We start from the raw sequence: 27,875 nt of genomic DNA on the forward strand, positions 1-27,875 counted from the left end.
TACAAATGAGAAAAATGTTTATTCAGGAAACAACTTAGCAGCTCTCCTTTAGCAGAATTTTACACATTAAGACAAGAAGTACATTTTCAATCAATAAGCTACATAGGGTGCTTACTCTACAACTGGAAAGTTGCAGAAGTTTGTGACATGCCACTATAAATGTAAGTATTATTAAAAATTACAAATTGTTTGGTGATTATTTTGATAACCTCTTGAGCAGCAGCTCCTGCAAGGAAAAAAAGAAAAGCAAATCTTTGAAAAGAGTAAATTTCAAGAGTTATATAAAAACACTTAGTTCAATGAAGAGATCTTTTCTTGCCAAAAGCAAAGGTGTTTGAAAGTGATCCAAACCAGATAGTTACTTTCCTGAGGTGATCAAAATAAAAGACTATAATTCTCTATGTTACTAAAGGAAACCTAAATAGCATGATTGGTCAAACTTTTTAAAAGGATACACATTGGCATAAAAGATTCTCAAAGGACATCTTTTTGCTGCATTTGAATTTTACCTTGTGTCTGTTTTATTTTTATAATAAAAAAAGAAATATATTTATAACTTAAAAGTATCTATATTAAATACTGCTGGACTGCTAAACCTACTCAAGACAAAATAAAAGCAAAAAATTACCAAGAAAAAAAGTTCTGCATCTTCTATCATCTGAACCTTCCCCTTTCCCAAATATTCATTAACAAAATTTGATACTCTACTACACATCAGATATTGTTTTACACACTAGAGATATAATATAGAAAATCTGCTTGCCCTCGTGCTACTTTTAACAATAAGAGAGATAATTTACAAATAAATAAAGTGTATAGTATATCAGTTGTCCATTAGCGCTAAGGAAAAAAGGAAAGTAATGGGGACATAAGTGCAAAAGATGGGCTCAAATTTAAATAAGGGAGTCAAGGATGGTCTTACAGAAAAGATAACATTTAAACAGAGCCTAAAGTGAGGGGATATAATGGTACTGTATAAAAATGAAGTAAAAAAACCCTTCAATTTCTTCTTTTTTCTCTATAGGTAAATCATGCAGTCATCTAACCTCTCTGGCTATGTCTCCACTTAGAATCTAGAGTGAATGTGAATAAATAATAACTTGCCCTTTTCTGTGCATTGGTAGTTTATTTTGCTTTTTGGCAAAAGAGACTTGGTTTAGGTTAAATTATCCAGAATCAGGCTTTAAATTGGATTTGCTTAGAAGAGTTTTCCTGGCTTGGCACCCATAGCACAGTGGTTATGGCACCAGCCACATGCACTGAACATGGCGGGTTCAAGCCCAGCAATGACACTGCAACAAAAACAATGACAACTGCAACAAAAAAATAGCCAGGCAGGTGCTTGTAGTCCCAGCTACTTGGGAGGCTGAGGCAAGAGAATCACTTAAGCTCAAGAATTTCAGGTTGCTGTGAGCTGGGACACCATAGTACTCTACGAAGGCAGACATAGTGAGACTCTGTCTCAAAAAAAAAAAAAAAAAAAAAGAGCTTTCCTAGGTCTGTATCATTTACATCTTGAACACTCTGAATATTAATCAGATCTGGATGTGCCTTCAAAACATTAATGATTTAGAAGGAAAATGACATGAGTAAATAGCTCAGTCTATAAGAGATCAAAGGCAGAAAGCGGGATTTATTGAAGGGTGTTAACAGATTGAATGTTTGTGTCCTCCCAAAATTCTTATCTTGAAATAGGTCAATGTGATGGTATTTAGGAGGTAAATGGTATTTGGTAGATGATCAGATCATGAGGATAGAGCCCTCATGAATGAAACTACCAAAGGCCCCACCTCCTAATACCATCACGTTGACCTAGAGTAGGATTTTAACATATGAATTTGGGAGGACACAAACGCTCTGTTGTCACTTATTCTACAGGTTAGGACACAGAAGAGCACTGTCTGTAGATAAACCAGGAAATGAGCTCTCATGAAATCTTAACCATGCTGGCACCCTGATCTCAAAATCCCAGCATCCAGAACTGTGAAAAATAAATTTTTATTGTTTGTAAGTATATGCTATTCTGTTACAGCACAAGGAAAAAGGAAGGTAAGGCAGGGAAGTAAAGGAAGTTTTTATGAAAGATGGCATAAAACTACCATCTTTAAATTAGGTCTTGAAGAACAGGTAGGTTTTGGATACACAGAAAATAGAAGTTTCTACAGCAAATGGACTCAGAGGAGCAAAGATTGTAGGAACGGGAAATGAAAGTGCATTTCTGGGGTAAAAGCAAGTAACTTGATAAGACCAAGGTTAGCAAAGCTGAGTGCAACTAGAACACAAGGTCTTCAATGTCAAGCCAAGGTCCCTGGTCTTGGTTTCTGAGGCCCATTTTAGGGTATATATGTATATTGGTGGGCAGAGGGTTAGATGAGGGACACAGTTATGCTTTAGAAGGATTAATGGCTCGTCAGGAGTTTAAGATGGATAGCAATAAGAGAGACAGAAGGCAGGGAGACCAATATGGGAGCTACTGAAAAACCTTAATGTATTAATGACATCCTACTTCACTGACCCAATTAAAGCAGCTAATAGCTAAGACAACAAAATTTCATATTACAATAGTAACTGTACTATGTAACAGATGATAGTCTTCTTGGCTATGGAACTCACCTCCCAAGAATGCAGCAATGGTATGTGGCTCAGCAGCTCCATATCGGCAACTGCAAGGAAGAACAGAGATATGCATTTAGGTTAGCCTTAGCACAGGCGGGGCATACCTCTTTTCTGCCCTAAAAAATACTTACAATTCATGAACATAATCATCTTTCACCATTACAGATAAACCATATTCTTGAAGGAAGCCAGTGAGACAAGACTTTAATTTTCCTATATCTTCTTCAACTTGATAGTTAGATACCCCTAAAAATAAAAATTAATTTTAATTAAAATAAGTGTGATTTAAAATTAATGGCTATTTCCTTTATTTAATCCAGTTCCAGATGTTCTACTCAAAACAGGCATGAAACTAAAGACAAAAATAATGGAAAATATGAGACCAATATTTAAAATATTATAAACCTATAAACAAAAAGACCAACTAAAACCCAGTAAAAAACTCAAGTTGGGTAAGTCTTTGTCCAGTGTTTCATACCCAGTGTCTAGAAGATATCTGGCACACAATGCTCAGTAATTATTTAGTAAGAAAACTCAAGGAATGAAAAGGAAATGTCCTATTTATACCCTTTATAAAAATTACAGTCTTAACGAGTTTGAGGTTATAGTGAGCTATGATTATGCCTCTGTGCTCCAACCTGGGTGATAGAGTACAATCCCATCTCCAAAAACAAAACAATTATGGGCTTTATTATCCATTTCTGAGAGATTAAATGACACCAAGGGCATAAAGCTAAAATGATAGGTAACAATTATTGAGCATTAATGGATGCTCAATATAATTATTGGATTAATTAATGGATACTTAGAACACTGTTCTAAGTATTACATATACATATATATATATTTTCTTTTTTTTTAAGAGACAGGGTCTCACTAACTCATTCAGGCTGGTCTCAAACTCCTGGCCTCAAGTGATCCTCCTGTCTCAGCCTCTCCAGCAGCTGGGACTACAGTTATAAGCCATTGTGCCCTTTTTATATATATAAAAAACTTGATGTGTGTGTGTGTGTGTATATATATCAATATATATATCAATCCTCACAACAACCCTATGATGTGGGACAATTATCCTCATTTCACAGACCAGAAAACTAAGGTACAGCAAAATATTTTAACTCACAAATGGCAAAACTAGGATATGAGCCCAGAAAGTTCTTAATGATTAAACTGTAATGTCTCCCAAGATAAGCTACAACTACTGGAAGGAAACATAAAATTAACTTGGTAGACATATGTTACAAAAAAATGAATATTTTTTAACGCCTCTAGGTTTAAAAATGATTATCACCATTCTGCCTCCTAATAGTAATAACTACCCTTTACAGAGCATTTAACAAGGACCTAAGCAGAATATTAAGTGGTCTTCATACATTGTATATTTAACGCTTACAGTTCAAAAATAGATAATGTAACTGCCATTCCATAAATGAGTTATGTAAGACTTGGAGGGAAATAGTGACTTACTCAAGGTTACGTAGACAGGAGATGAAACTTTGATTACAACTCAGGTTTAACTCCAAAGCCTATGCTCTATGTGGTAGCTAGTCTCCCAAAATTACTCCCTAGTAAACACCCCCTTTGTGCCCTTATGTAATTTCCTCCCTCTCTTAATCTAAGCTGGTCCTATGAAACCAATAGAACACAATGTTAAGTGATGCTGTGTGACTTCCAAGGCTAGGTCATAAAAAACCTTATACCTTCCAGTTGAGTCTTTTGGAATGTTAACTCTGGGGAAGTCCAACACCATACTAAAATGCTAAAAGAAGTCCCAGCTAGCCACAAGGAGAGATGTCTGATCAGCCTCCGGCTGTTCCCACTATCCCAATTAAGGTACACAGTGAGTGAAAATGTCTTCTGAAGGCTAAGTCAAGCCTTCAGAATGACTCCAGCCCAGGTGTCATGCAACTACCTGAAACTTCCATTCCCCAATGAGAGCTGCTTAACTGAGACCAGTCAATCCACAAAATCATAAGACAGTAATTTTGAATCAGTGATTTTGATTCAAAATCAGCACACTGGTGTGCTATGAGAGGATCGTAGGTGTGCCTCAAAAATTTTTAAGAATCATTAATTAAGGCCAAGTGCATTGGCTCACACCTAAAATCCTAGCACTCTGAGAGGCTGAAGCAGGTGGATTCCTTGAGCTCAGGAGTTTGAGACCAGCCTGAGAAAGAGCAAGACTCCATCTCTACTAAAAATAGAAAAATTAGCCAGGCATTGTGGTTCCCATCTACTCAGGAGGTTAAAGCATGAAGATCACTTGAGCCCAAAAGTTTGAGGTTGCTGTGAGCTCTGACACCATGGCACTCTACCCAAGGTGACAGAGTGAGACTCTGTCTCAAAAAAAAGAAAGAAAGAACCACCACATATCTTTGAGATTAGGCCAATTCACAATCTTACTTCTCAGTCATACTACATGTATGGATGATAAAAAATAGATACTAAACAAAGAAATCCCTGCATCGTCCGAGTTCTGAGTTCAGAAGTCACAGACTACTTCTCTGGCCTTCCTATTCCATTAAATTGAAGTCAGTATGAGTTTTAGTAGCAAACTATGAACACTGGCGGGAAAAAAAGTTTGCTTCTATAAGCATTCAACCAATTTCCTCTGTAACAATTTTGAACAAAACATTACTTGCAAATAGTACTTAACAAATGGTAGTTCCTCTCTAGGGAGAACTACATGTAATTTATTCACAATGTGAAATTCATCAATTAAGTGTTTACTCACAATTTTATTATATTTGGTAACTGAATGACTATTCTTACCTGGATATCTACCATGTTGTTTATGAAATCTATCAACAGCCCGTAACATTAAGTACAACACTATTTCATTATCTGGATTGTCCATGCTGGAAACTGAAAGGAAAACAAATTTCAGTATAATTTGAGTAATCCATATCATACAAACAACAAAGGGCTGAATTTAATACATATTCAAGTTTCAGGATATAAGACAATTTTACCACAAAATGTAAATATATTTGTGATAATAAAATAGAAAACAGTAAATAATAACAAAATAAAAAGAGATAAATTAAAATGTAATCCAGTGGTCTTAAAGACTATTAGCTGGAGTTGCACAATCTCTACTAAAGTAGTAAGATGCTGACTATAACACAACATACTTGATGACCTAAATATGATTTTAAGTACATATTAAGTTTCATATAACACATACATAAATTATAATTATTGGATATGTTTATAGAACAAAATTAGAGTATAAACACTTACATTATCTTTTATAGTCTATCGCTCAACACTATTATATACAAAATATTTCATATCTTTTAAGTTAATTAAAATAAACCTAGCATCAGATGGCTAGTGTACTTACTAATTTCATCCTTGTTAACTGTGTCCAAACCATATTCTTCAGCTAAGGATCGACATCTTACCACTCGAAGAAATGCAGAATTGCTGCCTAAACACCAGAAAGACATTATGAAATTAAGGATTGTGACAAGTGAATATTCAAAATCACAGATCACTTTAGAATAGGAATTTTTGTGTGTATCCTTCACAGATATGGCAATATGAAGAAATGTCGTCTATTTGGCTCTGATGGTTAGCAGAGAAAGCATTAGAACACAAACCACCTTAAATTCACATTCTCAGCACCTCAACTAATTCAACATTGCCTAAGAAGTTGATGGCACATCTGTGCGTTTTCAAGTGTAAAACGGGAATAATGCTGTTTACACGTATGAGAATTGTTGTGGGCCAAATGTAACAACTGTATAAAGTGGATATACCTAACACTAGGTAGTAGTGCTACCTACTGGATAAGTAGTCCTAAAGGAGATAAGTAGTCCTAAAAGAGTACTTGTGCTCTTGGCATAAGTAAGGATTTAAAAAAAAAAAACAAAAAACTTTGTATTATGGAAATTTTCAAATATACATCAAAGTAGACAGAAGAGAATAATAATCCTGCAAATGACCAATATCCAACTTTTAATTTGGTATTATATAATCTAACAGAAAAAGACACTAACAAGTGTAGTGGAACAAACACTAAGCCTAAAGAAGCACTGCGGAAGATTAAGTCTATTTTAAGGATACAGAGCATATAACATACAAAATTCTACAGGAACTAGGGACAGTAGAGTAGCTACAGAGAAAACATCTTCAGATAGCATGTAAAATAGATGGTTTTTTCTCAGAGTTTCACTCTTTTGCCCTAGTTTAGAGTGCCATAGCCTTAGCCTAGCTCACAGCAACCTCAAACTCCTGGATTCAAGTGATCCTTCTGCCTCAGCCTCCTGACTAGCTGAACTACAGGCACTGACCACAGTGACCAGCTAATTTTTCTATTTTTAGTAGAGATGGCTGGTCTCAAATTCCTGAGCTCAAACAATCTTTCTGTCTCAGCCTCCGGAGGGGTCTAATGCTAGAATTATAAGCATGAGCGAACAGCACTTGGCCTAGATTTTTTATCTGAAACTGACTCTTAAATAAAAGAAATGCTTTTAGCTTACTGAGGAGTTATTAAGACCCCCAAGAACCTAACCACTCTGCAACTAGACAGTGAAATTCTTATAGTCATTTAACACAGCAAAATTCTTATAGTCATTTAACACAGATTAAAATACTATAAATGATAGCCAGGCGTTGTGGTGGGGGCCTGTAGTCCCAGCTACTCGGGAGGCTGAGGCAAGAGAATCGCTTAAGCCCAGGAGTTGGAGGTTGCTGTGAGCTGTGTGATGCCATAGCACTCTACCGAGGGCCATAAAAAGTGAAACTCTTGTCTCTACAAAAAAAAAAAAAAAAAAATACTATAAATGTACATATGACTCAAAACTTCACACCCAAAGTCTTGAGACAAAAGCATTTCCCAAGTTACTTAAAATTTAAAAGCTGGAAAGAATTCTGTCTTAATAACAATTTTTAATTAATTGACCTTCACGCTTTTTTAGCATTGCCATAGATAAGTATGCTTTACCTCTAGCCCAGTCTTAAAATACCCTCTCCATTTATTATACTATGAGAGGGAAAAAAACCTTAGCCAATAATTAAGTATCTCTGTACCATTTAGACAATGGAAAATTTAAAATTTCAACCATTAACATTCCTGGGAACATGCCCTGTGGCACATTTTTATCGAGCAAAATAAGGAAATTAATTCAAAGGCACTTACAGAGTAATTTTAATTCTTTCTCTGAAATGGACTCTGGTGCCTGTAAAGAGATAAATGCAGGTTTTGTTCCAGGTTAAAAGAGAAGATTGATAAAGGGTGCAGCACAAAGCCAATCACTGTGAGATGGGGAGGCTTTTTCCAAGAGCTGGGAGAGCACTTTAAAAGCAACCTTGTTAAAAAAAAAAAAAAAAGTGTAAGAAAATTAAAAACTAAAAACACCTTGTTGACTTCCGATGAGGCAGGCAAGTGAGGGCTCCCTCTAAAGCAGCACAGAATCAGTGCCATGCCCTCTGCTCTAAACACTTGGCTGTAGTTATGTGCTCAGGCTTGTATAGGGGTATACCACCAAAGATACAGTGTGCCCAGCAGCTTACCTTGCCAATGGACTGCAGCAATTTGGCTACATGATTACCCACAGCAGCAGCATCTTTCTTTGCTTTTTCACGGTAACTAGATAAGAATCACAAGAAAGAGTAATTATGAACAATCACCTTAAGGTAAACAAAAAAATTCCTTCTTTTAAATAAAAAAATACAGGTCTGACAAACTATGAAATGTGCCAATGCCAAGGAAATGCTACTAGCAATAGCTATGAGTGGTTGGGAATCTTTCCAGTATTGGTCAGACTCTTGGAGCCCCCTAAAACCCAGGCTCCCTCTAAACCACCCAACTGTCCTCCTTCAGGAATATATTATCTAGGATCTTCTTACTGAGAAGCTGAGAAAATATGTTACTGAAGAACATGACTTATCTCCTTGAAGTCAAGTCCCAGGAAAGTTAAATATATTAAAACTGTCCATCTCCAAATTCATATAAAACTTTTCCTTAGGTCTATCTACATCTCACCCTGTAAAGATGATCAGTGTTTAAGCTGACTACCTCCCAAGTGAGGTCAAACTTCTATCCTCAATTGACCTTTCCCAACATTTTTTTTAAAGAGATGGAATATCACTGTGCTGCACAGGCTGGTCTTGAATTCCTAGGCTCAAGCATTCCTCCCATCTCAGCCTCCTGAGTAGCAGAGATTATGGCTGCAAGGCCAACTCTCTTTTTCCAAGTGTTACATAGTTGAACTCAGGCTAGGACAACCAAGATTGTTTAAATGGGGCGGCGCCTGTGGCTCAAGGAGTAGAGCGCTGGTCCCATATGCCGGAGGTGGCAGGTTCAAACCCAGCCCCGGCAAAAAAAAAAGATTGTTTAAATGGTGATGAAAATAAAAAGTAAAATCTGTCCGGGGAACAGAGATTTCTGTGTGGCATTATTTAGTCCCTTAGGAAACCAAGCCAGCAGCTTGCATTCTTTAGCACCATTCCACAACTATACAAAGGTAACATCCACTGTGACCCACCACTACACTGGTCTGTATAGGTTTAGGTTAGTCTAATACCTGTATAGCAGATGTCTAACTATAGTCATAGATTCTATAAATTACAAAACATTAATAATAGAAAATTCATTAAGCCTAAAGTCTGGCATGGCACAGTGACTTATGCCTATAATTCCAGCACTTTGGGAGGTGAGGCAGAAGGATTACTTGAGGCCAGGAGTTTAAGACCAGCATAGCAACATAGCAAGTTATTTTTAAAAAACCAGCCAGGCATGGTGGCATGTGCTACTAATTCCAGCTACTCAAGACTGAGGAGGGAAAATCACCTGAGCCCAGGCATTTGAGGTTGCAGTGAGCTATGATCACACTGCAGGAAAAAAAAAAAAAGATAAAAAAACAAACAAAGAAAAACTGAAAGCATCACAGTTTCAAGTTACAAATAAAAGACAGTACAAGGGCATGGCTAAGAATGAAGTCTCTGGGGTTCAAATCTTGGTTCTGCCATTTACCAGCTGTCTAACCCTAAATAAGTTACCTTTTCTATGCTTTAGTTTCTTTAGTAAAATAGGAAAAACAACAGTATCTCTCTCACAGGGCTGTTGTGAAGCTTATGTATGTATTAAATTAGTTGATATAAGTATCTGAATCCCACTTTCACAGCCATTGCAGTACACTGAACTCCACAGAGACAGCCGGGGCAAGTGAGAGCTGGACGGGCACTGGACGACTCTGTGCCCTGCTAAGGAAAAATAACTAAACATGAGCAAAGGAGATCCTAAGAAGCTGAGAGGCAAAATGTCATCATATGCATTCTTTGTGCAAACTTGTCGGGAGGAGCACAAGAAGAAGCACCAGATGCTTCAGTCAACTTCTCAGAGTTTTCTAAGAAGTGCTCAGAGAGTTAGAAGACCATGTCTGCTAAAGAGAAAGGAAAATGTGAAGATTTAAGGCAAAGGCGGACAAGGCCCGTTATGAAAGAGAAATGAAAACCTATATCCCAACAAAAAAGAAACAAAAAAGAAGTTCAGATCCCAATGCACCCAAGAGGACTCCTTCAGCTTTTTTTTTTTTGTTCTGTTCTGAGTATCGCCCCAAAATCAAAATAGAACATCCGGCCTATCCACTGGTGATGTTGCAAAGAAGCTGGGAGAGATGTGGAATAACACTGTTGCGGATGACAAGCAGCCTTTATAAAAAGAAGGCTGCAAAGCTGAAGGAAAAATACGAAAAGGATATTGCTGCATACCCAGCTAAAGGAAAAGTTGATGCAGTGAAAAAGGGAGTCGTCAAGGCTGAAAAAAAGCAAGAAAAAGAAGGAAGAGGAGGAAGAGGAGGACGAAGAGGATGAAGAGGAGGAAGAGGAAGATGATGATAATGAATAAGTTGGTTCTAGTGCAGTTTTTTTCTTGTCTATAAAGCATTTAACCCCCCCGTACACAACTCACTTCTTTTAAAGAAAGAAATTGAAATGTAAAAATTAGTTGATATATAAATAATTTATAGCACAGAGTAATCGAATGCTAGGTTTTATCATAAAATATGAAACAAAAATACCTACCTCCTAGGGATATATAGTAACTCTTTATACTTTCCACTCAACTTTGCTTAGAACCTAAAAACCAATCTGCTCCCTACATTCTTTAGTTTATTTATTATTATTTTTTTTAGTTTATTTTTAAAGTTATCAGGTTATAATAAATTTCATTTGATTTCTAATAGGCTGGTAAGATGCTTATCTCTTAATATAAATCAAATTTTGTCTGTTATACAATTTGAAAATGTTGACTTAGGGGGCGGCACCTGTGGCTCAAGGAGTAGGGCACCGGTCCCATATGCCAGAGGTGGCGAGTTCAAACCCAGCCCTGGCCAAAAACCAAAAAAAAAAAAAAAAAAAAAACGGTGACTTACACATTTTGAAGTTTTATATATTTGCTTGAATCTGCAATCATATCAGGAATTGTGCCCCGAACAGGTAAATTTCCTTGACCTTCTTTGGCGACAAATTCCTTTAAGGCACGAGCTAAAATCCAAAATGATGGCGTCTAAAAGAATAAAAAAAAATTAAAACTAAGTGGCATTTTATTTTGACCCAAAAGTTTAGGCAGCATTATTTTTACTTTTGTTGTTACCTGTTTGGTGATATTTATGCAGCGATCATCGTTAAATATATCTTCAATACTGCTTGGGACCTAACAAGGAAAATAAAACTTACTTATACAGTATTAAGAATTTGCCCATCTTGGGCGGCCCCTGTGGCTCAAGGAGTAGGGCGCCGGTCCCATATGCCGGAGGTGGTGGGTTCAAACCCAGCCCCGGCCAAATTAAAAAAAAAAAAAAAAAAAAAAAAAAAAAAGAATTTGCCCATCTTTATTTTTTTATTTATTTATTTTTTTTTTGTAGAGACAGAGTGTCACTTACTGCCCTTGGTAGAGTGCCGTGGCGTCACACGGCTCACAGCAACCTCCAGCTCTTGGGCTTATGTGATTCTCTTGCCTCAGCCTCCCGAGCAGCTGGGACTACAGGCGCCCGCCACAACACCCGGCTATTTTTTTGTCGTTGCAGTGTGGCCAGGGCTGGGTTTGAACCCGCCACCCTCGGCATATGGGGCCAGCGCCCTACTCACTGAGCCACTGGCACCGCCCTTTATTTTTGATGCTATGTCTTCAAACAAGTTCTTTGAATTCTCAAATTACAGTCAAACACAAACTTCAGATTTGTTTAAAGTTTCATTTAAAATCAGCACCATATAAGGCTGGGTGCTGTGGCTCACGCCTGTAATCCTAGCACTCTAGGAAGCTGAGGAGGGTGGATAGCTTAAGCTCACAAGTTCGAGACCAGCCTGAGCAAAAGCAAGACCCCCATCTCCACAAAAATAGAAGAAACTGAGGGAAAGAAGATCACTTGAGCCCAAGAGTTGGAGACTGCTGTGAGATATGACGGCACAGCACTCTACCCAGCACAACAGCTTGAGACACTGTCTCAACAATAAATAAATAAATAAATAAAATAAAATCAGCACCATATAAAGATTAGGGGAAAGAGAGAATAGAGGAAAGTCCTCTCCTATCCACTGTTGTTAGCATTAAAAACCTATTCTTTTGCACCACAGAGTAAAGAAAGATCTCAAGTAAATCATTTTACATAGTTATAGACCTTAATACCAAGCCAGATTTGCAGCCCTTCATGGTTTTCCATTTTGTCAAAAAAATTGAAAAAATTTTTGACTCTGACACAAACGAAATAATTAAATTAAGTAATCTTATTGTTAGCAAGACCATCATACATCAATAAAAACTCTACTAATGGGGCTCGGTGCCTGTGGCTCAAGCGGCTAAGGCGCCAGCCACATACACCTGAGCTGGCGGGTTCAAATCCAGCCTGGGCCACCAAACAACGATGGCTGCAACCCAAAAAAATAGCTTAGTGTTGTGGGGGGTGCCTGCAGTCCCAGCTGTGTGGCAGGCGGAGGCAGGAATCACTTGAGCCCAGGAGTTGGAGGTTGCTGTGAGCTATGATGCCACAGCACTCTACCTAGGGCGAGGGCTTAAGACTCTGTCTCAAAAAAAATAAAAAAATAGAAAAACTCTACTAATGGTAGACTTTGATTGTACTGTTCGTTGGGGAAAAGACCTAACTGGTCTCTCTGCACCCATTCCCAGTACCCCACATTCCATTCTCACAAAAGTCAGAATGGTCATTTTATTATACAATACAAAGTGGATCACCCCACTTCCCTGCTCAAAATGGGTCAGTGGCTTGCAAGACCATGTTATGATCTATGTCCCATTTTGCTTCTCCAAATTCAAATCCCTCCCACCACTTCCCCCCTTTTCTCTTTACTCCAATTACACTGGCTTTCTTACTGATCCTTGAACAGAGAGGTCAAACTTCATCCCATGTTCAGGGCCTTTGCATATGTGCTTCATCAGTCTGAAAATCTACTATCTTCAAGGCACTTCACTTAGGCTTCAGCTTAAGCAGACCTCTTGCAGAGTTTTCTCAGGCCCCATCTAAAATTGCCTCCCAGTCCAAGACCCCTTACCCCTCATCATGCTGTACTTCTTTGCTCTGTCCTTATTTTGATCATAGCAACTATTGCATTCATGTTTACTTAGTTTACTGTCACCCAACCACTAGAATCTTGGTTTTAATTGGGGTAAATTTTATATTCAGTGAAATGCACAGACCTTACATGTACAATTCAATGCATGTTAGCAACCGTACATCTGCATTTTTTTTTTTTTTAATTTTTTTTGTAGAGACAGAGTCTCACTTTATGGCCCTCGGTAGAGTGCCGTGGCCTCACACAGCTCACAGCAACCTCCAACTCCTGGGCTTAAGCGATTCTCTTGCCTCAGCCTCCCGACTAGCAGGGACTACAGGCGCCCGCCACAACGCCCGGCTATTTTTTGGTTGCAGTTTGGCCAGGGCCGGGTTTGAACCCGCCACCCTCGGTATATGGGGCCGACACCTTACTGACTGAGCCACAGGTGCTGCCCTACATCTGCATTTTTAACCATCACACATATTAAGACACAGAAAATTTTCATCACCCAGAAAATTCACAAACCACACACTTTTACTCACTTAATAATACTGTCTCATTATTTTCAAAAAGCTGGTAATGATAGCATAAGGGGTTTTCCTAACTTGAAAGGCAGAATTTCTGCTGTTTTAAATTACAAGAAAATTATACTACCAAGTATGTTATTCCAAAGTTGCCCCCAAACCCACTGGTCTGACTTTAAAAACAAAACCACAAGAAAAAGCACCTGAGTTACCCTACAAACAATTGTTAAAGTATATAATGTCATTAAGAACATCTCCCGTAGTTGGGTACGGTGGCTCACGCCTGTAATCCTAGCACTCTGGGAGGCCAAGGTGGGTAGACTGCTTAAGCTCAGGAGTGTGAGACCAGCTTGAGCAAAAGTGAGATTCCATCTCTACTAAAAATAAAAAAACTAGCTGGGAGTTGTGGCAGACACCTATAGTCTCAGCTATTCGGGAGGTTGAGGCAAGAGGATCACTTGGAGTTTGGGTTACTATGAGCTATGACACCACGGCACTCTATCAAAGGTGACAAAGTGAGACTCTGTCTCAAAAAAAAAAAAAAAAACCCATCTCCCATGATATCCAAATAATTACTGTCAAAAGCAAATGCAGGGTAACAAAATTTAACTTTTCAGGCAAAACTATTTTGGACCAGCAAAATACCACCTTCATTATGTAATTCCTACCCCCAAACTGTTACTATAAACAAATCATGTACTTTAAATAATTTATATAAATTACTGGATCACTTATATGCTGAAGCGCTGACATTCATTTTAACAGGGACAACACAGAATCTTAAAATAAGATTTAATCTATATTGTATTTACTTCTAACTATACATTTTGGAAATATTAACTTAAAATCATTATAATCAACTCTTTCTCATAGGAGGACTTCATAAAACATTTTGCTTCTATAAATCCTTCAGCAATTCTTTTAATACCTGAGTTGTATTTAGTGCTGTATTCACATTTTTAATAGCTTCTTCAAAATTCTCTTCATCTTCTGGAGCCCCATTTTCATTCTTTAGAATTCCTATTAAAATAGGAAATTGTTAGCAAACAAGCACCCTTTTCTTGTCACTCTGCTATTCCTCCAACATAATAGAAATAACATTGTCAGATTCTGCATGGAAGATCAGTAGAGTGAACCTTAAGAAGCAGCATAGTTTATCATTACTCCTTAAAACTACATAAGGAGTGGGTCTGTTGCAGGAAGACAAGGCCCAATGGAGAGAAAGACCACCCAAACACCACATTTGTAAGAGGAAGGGCTTTATTAACCAGCAGGGAGATTACGCCATAGAAGAATTCCAAAAGGCCGCACTCCCCAACTGCCTTGGTCTTTCCCTTTTTATTGACAGTCAAAAAGTTCCACCCCACAGGTACCCTTCTCATTGGCCAGTTTGAATCAAGCAGGAGATGCTATTCCCATCCCTACAGAACTACAGGATTTCACAGAACTTGGAAATTTCCAAGTTTCAGGAAGTTAAGTTTACAAATTCCCAAGAGCTGAGTCACGGTGGAGAGGACCCTGCATGTGTATCCTTGTGGTCTCCTTGAGCAGACCTGTTCTAGACCTCACCTTTCTTGGGTATCCTCTCTCAGCTCCTTAACCTTGCCAGAGGAAAAGTAAAATAAAAGTTTATGATGGCATCATCTGACAAAGTTGTTAACAGAAGTCCAACAAATATTTCCTTCATGCAATTTTCTTTTCAAATTTTATATAACACTTAATCACATCCCATAATATTACCTTGTCTAATCAAATCTCTGAAGTCCTCTTTTTCTTTATACGTTTTAGGTGTTCGTCCATTTGTCTAAATTGGTTAAAAATTTTAAAAGTCTAGTTATAAAAACTCAAAATATGGAAAATGAGAGTCCAAAGCATTCCCCATTCTCTACATGAAATTTCATCCACAAATATGGACCTAAGTGAAATCAGAGGCTCACTTGACAGAAAACAGAAACTGTGGGCCATTTATCTACATTCATTTCCCATTGCCAGTTTCTTGGTGTTGATTCAAATTCCATTATGTTAATGAAATACCCCCATCAAAAGAGGAACTGCTAGATTTAAATTTTAAAAGCATCCATTTACCCTACAACCTTATAAGGAAAAAAATTAGTCTCCCATTGCCCTCCAAGGAAATCTTTAATAATAAATTAAAAATACAGCCACATACAAAATTTCTTTTTTAAAAAAAGTACCTACTTCACTATACCACTGTGCTAAATATTTAGCTATGATCACAATCCATGGAGTATGGCTATGGTCCTAAAAATGAGAGACAAATCAAAGAAAATGTCAGTATTAATTAATTCTTCACTACACCATCTCATTTTCAACAAATTCAACAATATTTATGATCAACTCTTAATATATGCAGAGTAATAATCAGAGGAAAATGAACTTTATAAATTTTTTTAGAGGCAGTGTCCAATTTAACTCTGATATGTCAAGTTTATACTATGATTGCTCCCGTTTTACCAACAAGAAAATAATCTCCAAGACTGCCACCCAAAAACATAGCTCAAATCTCTTGCTTTCAGATACCAATCCTGTAAAAAAAAAAAAGACAGAGATCTTTTCTGATGAACCGAATAAACACCTGCTTTTTCATTAACATGTAAGTAGGGAAAAATAGAAATACTCTTTTTATCGTTTATTAGAAATATCATTATTGGCTCAGTGCCCATACGACAGTGGTTACGGTGCCAGCCACATACACTGAGGGTAGCAGGTTCAAACCCGGCCCAGCCAGCTAAACAACTGCAATAAAAAAATAGCCAGGTGTTGTGGCGGGTACCTGTACTCCCAACTACTTGGGAGGCCAGGCAAGAGAATCACGTAAGCCCAAGAGTTTAAGGTTGCTGTGCGCTGTGACACCACCACACTCTACCAAGGACAACATAGTTAAGACTCTGTCTCAAAAAAAGAAGAAATATCATTATTTCTATAATGAAATATGCAATGGCTTTGATAATTTCCAAACACCAAAAAAAGGTTTCAAGAAGAATCAGTTTCTACAAATTTGTTTAGAAAAGGCCGTAACGAGGGCTTCCGTTATGCCCAATTTCTTGACCGGCATGGTGATTACACAGATATGTTCAGTATATATACTCTTCTTCAATCAAGAAGTTTTTTTTAACTTTGGGGAAACAAATTTATTAAAAATTTATTTATAATAAAATGTTGTTATTGTGTAACCTGGATGACAGGACTGTGGGTCACTACAAAGTTTAGAGACAGACTGTGTTATGGTCCATTATTTTACTTTCTTTTTTTTTTCATTATTTTACTTTCAAGGAACACAGTTGACAGCATCCTTTCTCATCCTTTCTGATTCACCCATGCCAAGTTTCAACTTGCTCAGCTTATCAGTGTTGGGGGGAGGGCTTCATTTATTTCCATCTGTGCGATATTATGATATTATGTTTCTTGACTTTTATGTACTCAAAACTTTTCATAATGACCCATGTAGTATTTTCTCATTTTGATATAATTAAAAAACCCTGAGTTAAAGAATAAAAACATTTTAAATTGATCTATAAACATAAGGTCACACAGACTACAAACCTTTTTTTCCATATGATCCAAATCATAGGACTGAAAATGTTCTCTCAGTTCAGGAAATGGCTTATCTAGTCGTAGATCCTCTAATGCATTATCTGGATGAGATTCTATCACTGTGAAACAAATAATTCCAAAAGATAAATTTAATTTTTCAGCAATACTTCTAGCAATGTACTACACTTAATAGGAATTTAGGAAATTATTTTTCTTTTTTAACTTAAGCACTGGCAGCTCAGGCAGAGAAAATGTTTAATTTTTAAATGGACACAGAGCCTACAGATTTTTTTCTCACTATATTATTAAGGTATAATTTATATATAATAAAAATGCACAGACCACGAGTAGACTGTAAGTTTCAGTAAAAGTAAAGATTCATTTAGAACAGAATTTGTAATTATAATTGGAAAAGCTCAAAATTGACAAAACATATGTACAGATAAAAACAACCTACCCTTCCTCCTCTGTGGTCTTCAGTAACAGCATCCCTATCTACCTAGACCTCCTCCTCAGAAATCTGATGGTCACCCGACTTGATTCCTTAGCCCTAACATAAGTCACTCCTCACTTCCTAATCTCACTCTATACACTGCTCTCTGCATAGGGGAGTCCAGGAGAGTGCATAATTTCAGTGAATATTTCATCGAGGCCCAACTCTGTCATTTGCTATATAGTTAGGCAAATAATCTCTCTGGCTTAGCATCATCTGTAAAGAGCGGACTTAATAGTATCTACATGTTGAATATGTGGGGTTTTTTCTTCTTTTTTTTTTTTTTCCTGAGACAGAGTCTCACTTTGTCACCCTTGGTAGAGTGCCATGGCGTCATAGCTCACGCCAACCCCAAACTCTGGGCTCAAATGATTCTCTTGCCTCAGCCGCCCAGCCTGCCATTATGCCCAAGCCCTTGCTCTTGCTCAGGTGATCCACCCACCTCGGCCTCCCACAGTGTTAGGATTAAGGTGTGAACCACTGCACCCAGCCCAGGATGAGTTATCTCTTATCCGAAATATTTGGGACCAGAAGCATTTTGGATTTTGTTTTTCTCAGATTTTGGAACACATGAAGAATTACACATACACACCATGTGAGCAACCCTAATCCAAAAATAGGAAATCTGCAATGCCAAAATGTGTATTTCCATTGAATGTCATGTCAATTGTCAAAAAGTTTTGGATTGTGGAACATTTCTGATCTAAGATTTTTGGATTAGGAATGCTCAACCTATACCTTATAGATTTTAGAAAGAGTAAACAAAATAACCCACATAAAGGCAGATACACAGTTAGCAACGTTAACCTTCATTATTACCTATCTCCTCCCCCTCAAGTCAGAGGCTTTCACTCTCTCTCTCTTACCTAGACCACTGGAAATTTCCTAACAGCAACCCCTACCTCCAATTTTTGCTCTATTAAATCCATTCATTCTCCAGCTACCTTCAGAGTGACCCATTTAAAATAAAATATTTACTCTGTCACTTTCCTGCTTAGATCTCTTAAATGGCCCACCAGCAGCAGCTAGAAGCTTATCCTGACAAACACTTCCTAACGATCCACACAGATACTCCTCAGTGATGCTACCAATACCAATGGGCTATCATTGCACTAGTAGAGTGCCTGGCTCATAGCTGGCACAAAATAAAAACATTTTCTTGAGTCAATTAAGAGCACTGGCTTGGCACCTGTAGCGCAGTGGTTACAGCGCCAGCCATATACACAAAGGCTGGCGGGTTTGAACCAAGCCCGGGCCAGTTCAACGACGACAACTGTAATAAAAAAATAGCTGGCCATTGTAGCGGGAGCTTGTAGTCCCTATTACTTGGGAGGCTGAGCCAAGAGAATCCCTTGAGCCCAAGAGTTGGAGGTTGCTGTGAGCTGTGACACCACTGCACTCTACTGAGGGTGACATAGTTGAGAGTCTATCTCCCCCCACCAAAAAAAGAGCACTGTGTGAGCATTGAATGAAAATATTATGATGTTCTAAGATTAAAATTTTATAAATAAAGGGCTAATATCAACCTAGAGCTGATGTAGATCTGCCCATGAATGACTTGGTATCCTATAACAGTTTCCTTGGGAAATGCAAGTAGGTAAATGTCTTGCTTATTGTGTGAAATTACACCTGACCAAGGGTAACCCAAACCCTGCATGAGAATGGAATAAAAGATTGGTAGGGGAGGGCGGTGCCAGTGGCTCAGTCGGTAAGGCGCCGGCCCCATATACCGAGGGTGGCGGGTTCAAACCCGGCCCCGGCTGAACTGCAACCAAAAAAAAAAAATAGCCGGGCGTTGTGGCGGGCGCCTGTAGTCCCAGCTACTCGGGAGGCTGAGGCAAGATAATCGCTTAAGCCCAGGAGTTGAAGGTTGCTGTGAGCTGTGTGATGCCATGGCACTCTACCGAGGGCCATAAAGTGAGATGCTGTCTCTATAAAAAAAAAAAAAAAAGATTGGTAGGGGAAAGGGTGACTTCTAAGGGTCAAGATGACCCACATACCTCAGCTCTCTCCTATGGTAGCCACAAGAACCCTATATGGGTTAGGAGGGTAAAAAAAGCTAGGTACTTGTATAAATGTTAGATCTCCTAACAAGAGGAACCTGTACCTCCTGCTTTTTAGCCTTCTTCATCTCCTAATAAGATGAAGTTGTATCTCCTGCTTTGTATCCTTCTATAATGCTATATAAAGAAAATAGCAGACTGAAACCTATTCAGTTTGACTGCCACACTGAATCTGTAACCAGAGATGTGCTGCCACAAATTTACCTTGTAATTTAAAATTAACTTTCTGGGCCAGGTGCAATGGTTCATGCCTGTAATCTTAGCACTCTTGGGAGGCCAAGATAGGAGGATCGCTTGAGTTCAGGGGTTCAAGACCAGCTTGAACAAGAGTGAAACCCTGTCTCTACTAAAAATAGAAAAACTTAGCCAGGTATTGTGGTACACGCCTGTGGTCCCAGCTACTTGGGAGGCCAAAGCAGGAAGATCGCTTGAGCTCAGGAGTTTGAGGTTACTGTGACCGATGCCATGGCACTCTTACCTGGGGCAAGAGAATGAGACTTTGTCTCCAAAAAAAAATTAACTTTCTAAATCTGCAAGTTTCTAAAACTATAGTGAAAGCAACCAATAGTAAGCCCATATGCTCAACACTTTTACCTGGATGTTCTTTTATTATGATCCTCATATAACCAACTAATCCATATGTCCTACAGATCAAAAGAGGGACTTGGGAATTCCATAGGACATCTGCTAAACGAAGTAACGTACTGAAAAAAAAAAAAAAAAAAGGAATGTTAGCAAATGGAAATATCCCAAACATAAAACATGCTAAACATGAAAATGTCTTAAAATAAGACAAACGTCTCACTAAGTTACAAATGCAAAGAGACATCTACCGCATTTACACAGCAGGTCAAAAATACACTGTAAACCAAGCTATTCCACCAAGCTGTAGTCTTAAAGTATATCTTGGGGGGTGCCCATAGCTCAGTCAGCAGAGCGCCAGCCATATACACTGAGGCTGGCAGGTCCGAACCTGGCCCAGGTTTGAGCCAGCTAAAACTATGCCAATTACAACAACAAAAAAATAGCCAGGTGTTGTGGCGGGCACCTGTCGTCCCTGCTACTTGGGAGGCTGAGGCAAGAGAATCGCTTAAGCCTAAGAGTTGGAGATTGCTGTGAGCTGTGACATCACAGCACTCTACTGAGGGTGACAACTTGAGTCTCAAATAAAAAAAGATAGTGTATCTTTTTGGATTAGGGGAGTATGAAACCCTAGTCTGTCATGTAAGGCAGAATTTTATTGAAACTTACTTTTTAAACATTTCCATGATAGAGAAAATATTTAAAATCCATGTATACATACCCAAATAATTCCTATAATCAATTCTAACTAGTTTTTAATCACTAAAAAATAACCAAGGTTCAGTTTAACTGCTCTTAATATATCCAAAATAGTTTCATATCTCTGTACTTCCCCCCCACCTTTTCAATCCTGAAAGATTTTTATAAGAGATTCAAATTAAAGGCTTCTATAGAATTTAGGAATTTAAAAAATAATATCCTAGACTGTACAGAGAAAATAAAACTATGCAAATCTAAAATTAAAATAAAAACATATCAAGATAAAAATTTACCTTTCTGCAAGCTGAGTTGCAACCACAATGGTAAACCTACAGAAAAATGAAGGATCATTGTCTAGAAGGTTTTCTGGACTCTAAACAGGACAAGAGAAAAAAAATCCAACAATTTCACAATCATATTAAACATGGCAGAAACAGTTAAGATATTTTAGAATGATGCAACAAATCCAACACCAAGAAAGATTCAAAATCATAAATTTCTAGGACCTTATTAAAAAAATTTCAGCACAGATATAATAATGTGTATACATACATACCTCTTCCACAAAACTTCCAGAGACATCATTATTTAATTCTTGTAAGAATTCCATGGCAGCTTGAGCTCGGTTCTTTTTAAAAACAAAGCATTTAACTCTAATTAGAAAAAACCCAGTCACAATATAACTCACCAATTTACATATCAGACAAACACATTGTAAAACTATCCCAACTTCATGCAACTCAGCTTCTGGTAGTATTTAAACAAAGACTCAACCAGAATATTACTTAAAGCTAAACCACCATTAACCAGAGTTATTAAATGACTACATTATTTGTACTCTACTTTTCAGATTAGACAAATAAAAAAAAAAAATGCTGAATGATAGGATAGGAATATCCTGGATCAAGTTCCGACTCACTGTAACCTCCCATATCTACATCCTATACAAGAATGCTTAATCATTAAAGTAACATCTATTTTCACTGAGTATACTGCATTAAGTCAACTAATATAATTTTTATAAGATTTGTAATTTAAAATATAAAGATAAAGAATCTTCTGGCTAAGTCTTAAAAATTTTGTCAGCCAGAACACTCCATTCTCTGAATATTAATGTTACTCAAGATTGACCTTTACTACAGAATATACTGTAAAAACATAGACAATACTTCCAAATACTCAAACTACCAAACATGTAAAGATTTCCACAACTAGAAAATTTAACTTTTTTCTCAAAGAAATACACTCCTTTAAAGTCAAAGCTTTCCTACAATTATACACCCATAATAATTTTTTAAAAATAAAGTCAAAGCTGCTCAAGTACTAAAGCATAGTAGCATCATAAAATGCTCACACACAGCTATATTCCATAACAAAATGTTTACCTTGCCGATACTGTTTCTTTGAAGGAAGAAACTAAAGCGGACAAAATTAAAAAAAATTAAAGGTTTATTTAACTCTAAAGGAAAAGCTGTTTGTAATGGCATTCCTAGTATAAAACAAAATATATTTGATTACAGGTTATAAAAGCCTTCTTGGAGAAGAAAACTGGATGAAACTTACAAACGAAGATAGGCTAAATGGCCAAGTGCAATGACTCATGCTTGTAATCCTAGCACTTTAGGAGACTGAGACTGATCGCTTACGGCCAGGAGTTCAAGACCAACTTGGGCAACACAGTGAGATCCTGTCTCTAGACAAAAATTTTTTTAAAAAGCTAATAAATCAATGTTTCCCAAAGTTTAAAATACACCAACAGAAAAAGTTTTCTTGGCAAAAACAGGAAAACACCATATAGTTCTCTCTTGGAAATTAATAATGTAAATGATATATATGATATTGAAGCCTTCTGGTAAAGATATTTTAACTTCATTTGACACATTTCCCAAATTCTTTTGATCACTGGCCCATTTAACACTGTTGATATTCCCTAGAACCAGTGTTCCATTCACTACCCTTGTTGTGTTGAATCATCTGCCTTTGTAGGTAACTGTAACAGATTTACTCAGGCTTCCTCCTACACATACCCTCAACATATCCTGAGGCCCGGATATGAGGCTGCTGATCATAGTCAGGGTGCCACTTTTCAGCAAACTCACTGGCTGCCTAAGAAAAAAACCTTATTCTTATCAAATGCTGCTCTAACCAACCAAGTAAGCAAAGATAAGAGAACTTTTTCTTGATAGGTATCAATAAAAGGGGTGTGTTGTGGATAGCAGAAACTTGCACTACCAGAGCAAAGATATCAAAATTAAATATGAACTAAATTCTGCCTTATACTTTATTCATTGTTGTTTACTGAGAAATACAAGAGACCCTAGACTCCTAGTCCAAATCCAAATTTGGGAATGCTCTGAAAGTCTAAATATGATAAAGAATACACAGGTCATCTTTAAAACAGCATTTCTATAGAGATAGTATAGAAAGAAATATACCTGGACTAAACTTAAGAGACCACAAATAAAAGGTATTATTTTCATTATTCTTATAATTCAAAAATACAATTATTGTTAGCTATATACTAACATCTAGGAATCAATGCAAGCATTTAGGAAGTGTTCAGATTTCACAAATAAAAGAATAATGACTCCTCATCTGTAATAATAACAATAAAGACTAAGATGATAAGTACCTTTTATTAATAGCCTATTTGCCAGATTCTTTTTTTTTTTTGCAGATTTTCTTTTGGCAAGGGCTGGGTTTGAACACGGCACCTACTGTATATGGGACCAGCGCCCTACTCACTGAGCCACAGGCACCGCCCCTATTTGCCAGATTCTGTGCTAGTACTATACCTATGTATACCTATACCTACTATACCATCCTCACCATAATCACAAGTATAGGGATGACTTCCACCAGAGTGTCAAGTCACCCAGACTGAGGTGAAGCTAGGATTCAAGACTTGCCCTCCCATAACAGTACACTACCTTCCCTAACATATCTGTTTTTGAAAAGAATAGAACACACTTGTTTCCGGCATCTTCTCCACTGACATGATTTCCATCAATAATTGTAAATGAACCAATACCTGGGGGAGGAAAAACAGAGTCAGTCAAGAATATATATTTCTATGTAAAAACCTTAAAGAAGTAAATTTAGAACACAACCAAAAAACTACATTACCTGGTAGTACCAAGTTTTTAAGAATTTCAGTTCCTGTGGCTGTTGCATTTATTAGACAAACATGAGCAGATTCTAAAGCTTCTTGCCCGTGATCACCCCACAACCTATGAAACAAAACACAAACTCAACATTTTTAAAACTTTCATGAAAATGCAACTTTCTTATTTAAATAGATATCCTTGAAGTGCCCTTGCATACAGTAACTGATGTGATAACCACAGCAAAAATGTGAGACAGGAACAGATGTTATCACAGGGATTGTACAGTGTAGTAAGCTAAGACTCAGGATGATGGTTTGCATGGTTAGAGTGACTAAGGGAGGGTCAAATCTGAATTAAAAACTTAGTCTTCTAGCTCCTTATCCAATATTTGTTCAAACCAGATAAATTACAGAACACAAAGTCTTTAGATATATTCATTAATATTAAAGAAATTTCTTGGACTTAAAACCTTATCTGTTTTCTATTTTTTAAGTTATATGGATCAAGTGCACTTAAGATCTTGACATAAGGCTTATCGCTGTGACATCTGCAACAGTGAGCAAAAAGCTTTACCAAGAAATGGTATATAAAACCAGCACATTGTACCCCATGATTGCATTAATGTACACAACTATGATTTAATTTAAAAAAAAAAGCTATACCATGGAAACTAATTATCTGGAAAGTCTCACATCAACTTCAACAGGAGTGCTTTAAAAAATAACACCCTTGGGCCCGGTGCTCGTGGCACAGTGGTTACGGCACCAGTCACATACACTGAGGCTGGAGGGTTCAAAACTGGCCCAGGCCAGCTAAAACAACAATGACAACTGCAACAGCAACAAAATAGTAATAATACCCATGAACTTTCTAAAAGCATGATTAATAGATGCATATGCTAACAAACACAAGATGTAATAAGAATTAGAATGTATGTTATAACCTGATTCATACTGTCATATTAACAGGGCAAGGTATTTGATCTGACACATACCATGGCATCTGGGCCAATCTGGCTACCTTCACTCAAAAAACCTATTAACTAATTTATCCTTTCTTGTCAATATAGGAAGTACAGTGGGAGGTCAAATCATTAGTGAATTGCCATAGCCAAACAGGTATAAGCAGCCCAGAGGACTCATCAACTTTAATGTGACTTCGTTGTCACCTGATTTAAAGCAGATTACCCCTATGTCTCCTCTGAGCCTACCACAAGTCAAGTGCCACATTTGGTGCTTTTATTTGCTGGGCATCCATCTCTGCACTCCACTATAAGCTCCATAAGGGCCCACAGAACCCCCTATGTTTACCACTAGAGCCCTACTGCCTGGCATAGATCCTTGCTCAGGCTAGGTGATCACTGAACAGCTGTCAAACAAACAGAAGAATAGCCTGCAAGAACTCGAAGGACAGTAAGCATCTGTTTTTCCACGAAAGCAGGACACACAGAAGACACCTGACATTAGGTTGATAAATCCTAATGCTTGGGTAAAGAATAAATTTAACAATATTGCTACATCTTGAACTGCTACTTGGGAGGGTGAGGCAGGACTACCTAAACCCAGGAGTTCAAGGCAACCTGGGCAACATATCGGGACCTCCATCTTGAAAGAGAAAACAAGAAAGAAAAGAATACTGGTGCATCTCTAGGTAATATGTTTCAAGAAGAGGCCAAACAAGAAATTATCCTCTCTCGCCAGCCTAACTAAGAAGAGGCTGAGCCTTGCTATGTGTTGCCTGACCGAACAACTTTGCTTCCAAGTGCTTCTCTCTGACATCTCAAAACCAATAACCAGTTCTCAATATGAAAGGTAAGGTTTGGTCCTTAAATAGAATGGACTCAGCAAAAACCCTCTTTTATTACATTTGCTTACTAAATTCAACTATCTTCTCAGCTCTGTTGCATATGATTATGTCTGCACTCAAAACACAAGAACTCCAAGAATTTACAAGAAAACTTAAGGTGGATATCAAGGGCGACTCTATCACCTTACTTCTTTCTCTCTTGAAGTCTGGAAACAGAGTGATGTGACTTAGGACCAGCTCTAAAAAAGCCAGAAGGGTCTGAGTTTACATCTTGGTTCAAAAACATGGGTAACTCTGAGCAAGTAACCTAACTTCTCTAAGACTCAGTTTCTCCATCTGTAAAACACAAGAAATGGTTGCCTTCAAGGGTGCTCTCAGAATTGAGTACCTAAAGCCACCACCTCCCGGAATACAGCACTAAGCTGTTGATGAAAATGGAAGTTTCAGTTCTTAGGGTCATACTATAATTTCTCTTGTCTTAGAGGCTCCATAAAGGAGGAAAGCCAAGGCTCGGAGCCTGTGGCTCAGGCGGCTACTGCGCCAGCCACATACACCTGGGGGTTCGAATCCAGCCCAAGCCCACCAAACAACAATGAAGGCTGCAACCAAAAAACAGCTGGGCGTTGTGGTGGATGCCTGTAGTCCCAGCTACTTGGGAGGCCGAGGCAGGAGAATCGCTTGAGCCCAGGAGTTAGAGGCTGCTGTGATGCCATGGCACTCTACCCAGGGCGACAGCTTGAGGCTCTGTCTCAAAAAAATAATAAAATAAAATAAATAAAGGAGGAAAGCCAAGCAATTTCAGTACCTCCATTGCCTCAACACATAGAAGATGCTCCATAAAGTGCAAGGCCAAAAAGCAAGGGTCGGGAAGTAGCCAAGGACCAACCTGATGGTTTAGACCTGTACTGTCCATTAAGATAGCCACTGGCCACATAACGGCTACCAAACACGAGAAAGGAGTCTAGTCTTGAGACGTGCTGTAAGTGTAAAATAACGTACATTTAAGACAGTATGAAAAAGAAAGTAAATTATCTCAATAACTTTTTATAGACGTTGCATGTGGAAATGGTAATATTTTGGACATAGTAGATTAAATAAACCATATTATAAAATTAATTTCACCTGTTTCTTTTAATCTTTTGAATGCGTCTGCTAGAAAATGTGTAATTATATATGTTGCTCACACGAGACTAGCCATTACTTAACTACTGGACAGCGGTGGCTTAGAACAATAACTAAGACTCGGTGCCGCTCTTATGGGCCGGGATGGGATACTCTCGATTGCGTCCCCCCCGCCCCATGTTGCAAAACCAGGAGCCCCAGCGCAGCAAGGCGGGGCCGCAGCCGCCCGGGGGACCCGGCTGGCGCTGCGGATCGCACCCCTCGAACCTCACACCGCTGAGTGGCGCGCCCCGAGAGGAAAGGGGGATCCTGGCCCTCGTGGAGCACCCCCGGTCCCTGGCGGGAGCCCAGAGCACCAGCTCCCCGCGCTCCGCAGGGCCCGGCCCGGCCTGGCTGGAGGCCTAAGGGAGGCCCGACCGCGCGACCCGGGCGCTTTTGCCCGGCGGGAACGCAAAGAAGCCTGCCGGCCCGCCCTCGGCTCAGCGAACCCCAGCTCACCTCAGCTGCCGGTCATACTTCTGCTCCTTAAGCAGCTTACCGGGCTGCGCCATGGATGCGCCGGCCTCGCGGAGAACACCAGAGCCCCTACCGAGCGCCGACACCAGCTCCAAATGCACGCAAGCGCACTGGGCGCTCGGCCGCCGCCGCCTCCTGGGCGCGGCCGACAGGGGGCGCCGCCGCTGCACTGCGCATGCGTCAGCGGTAGGCTGTGGCTTACGCCGCAGCCGTGGGAAACTCTCGGCTGAAACTAGCGGTTTGGTCTGCACCGAGTCCCCTGCCCCGCTGTGCT

The 27,875-nt window shown here is 38.6% G+C and overlaps 1 protein-coding gene across 3 annotated transcripts; it reads right to left on the reverse strand.

Moving 5' to 3' along the window:
* Positions 1-27,722, reverse strand: NAE1 (NEDD8 activating enzyme E1 subunit 1). Of its 3 annotated transcripts, XM_053603514.1 has the most exons (21): positions 27,584-27,700; positions 26,850-26,940; positions 24,177-24,280; positions 24,021-24,081; positions 22,436-22,466; positions 21,607-21,701; positions 21,344-21,423; positions 20,364-20,473; positions 17,223-17,332; positions 15,858-15,920; positions 15,399-15,462; positions 14,587-14,678; positions 11,219-11,278; positions 10,998-11,131; positions 8,137-8,212; positions 7,763-7,802; positions 5,963-6,049; positions 5,389-5,481; positions 2,748-2,862; positions 2,614-2,663; positions 1-226 (listed from the first exon to the last, which is right to left on the reverse strand). In XM_053603514.1, exons 6-21 carry the CDS (start codon positions 21,658-21,660, stop codon positions 117-119), a joined length of 1,338 nt encoding a protein of 445 aa, XP_053459489.1. In that variant the 5' UTR covers positions 21,661-21,701; positions 22,436-22,466; positions 24,021-24,081; positions 24,177-24,280; positions 26,850-26,940; positions 27,584-27,700; the 3' UTR covers positions 1-116. The 3 variants fall into 3 exon arrangements, with proteins under 3 accessions (XP_053459489.1, XP_053459477.1, XP_053459484.1); XM_053603502.1 differs by lacking the exon at positions 26,850-26,940 and having other exon boundaries at positions 21,607-21,678; positions 27,584-27,722; XM_053603509.1 differs by lacking the exon at positions 22,436-22,466 and having other exon boundaries at positions 21,607-21,678.
* Between the last annotated feature and the right edge of the window lie 153 nt (positions 27,723-27,875).

The sequence above is a fragment of the Nycticebus coucang genome, chromosome 2 (assembly GCF_027406575.1).
Source record: "Nycticebus coucang isolate mNycCou1 chromosome 2, mNycCou1.pri, whole genome shotgun sequence".
Lineage (NCBI taxonomy): Eukaryota > Metazoa > Chordata > Mammalia > Primates > Lorisidae > Nycticebus > Nycticebus coucang.

Coding starts and splice junctions, on each gene's coding strand:
- NAE1 (XM_053603502.1), bottom strand. CDS start 27,636: ATGGCGCAGCCCGGTAAGCTGCTTAAGGAGCAGAAGTATGACCGGCAG. Junction 24,281..27,583: donor AAGTATGACCGGCAGCTGAG/GTGAGCTGGGGT, acceptor TTTGTTTCATAG/GTTGTGGGGTGATCACGGGC. Junction 227..2,613: donor CATTGCTGCATTCTTGGGAG/GTGAGTTCCATA, acceptor TTTTCCTTGCAG/GAGCTGCTGCTCAAGAGGTT.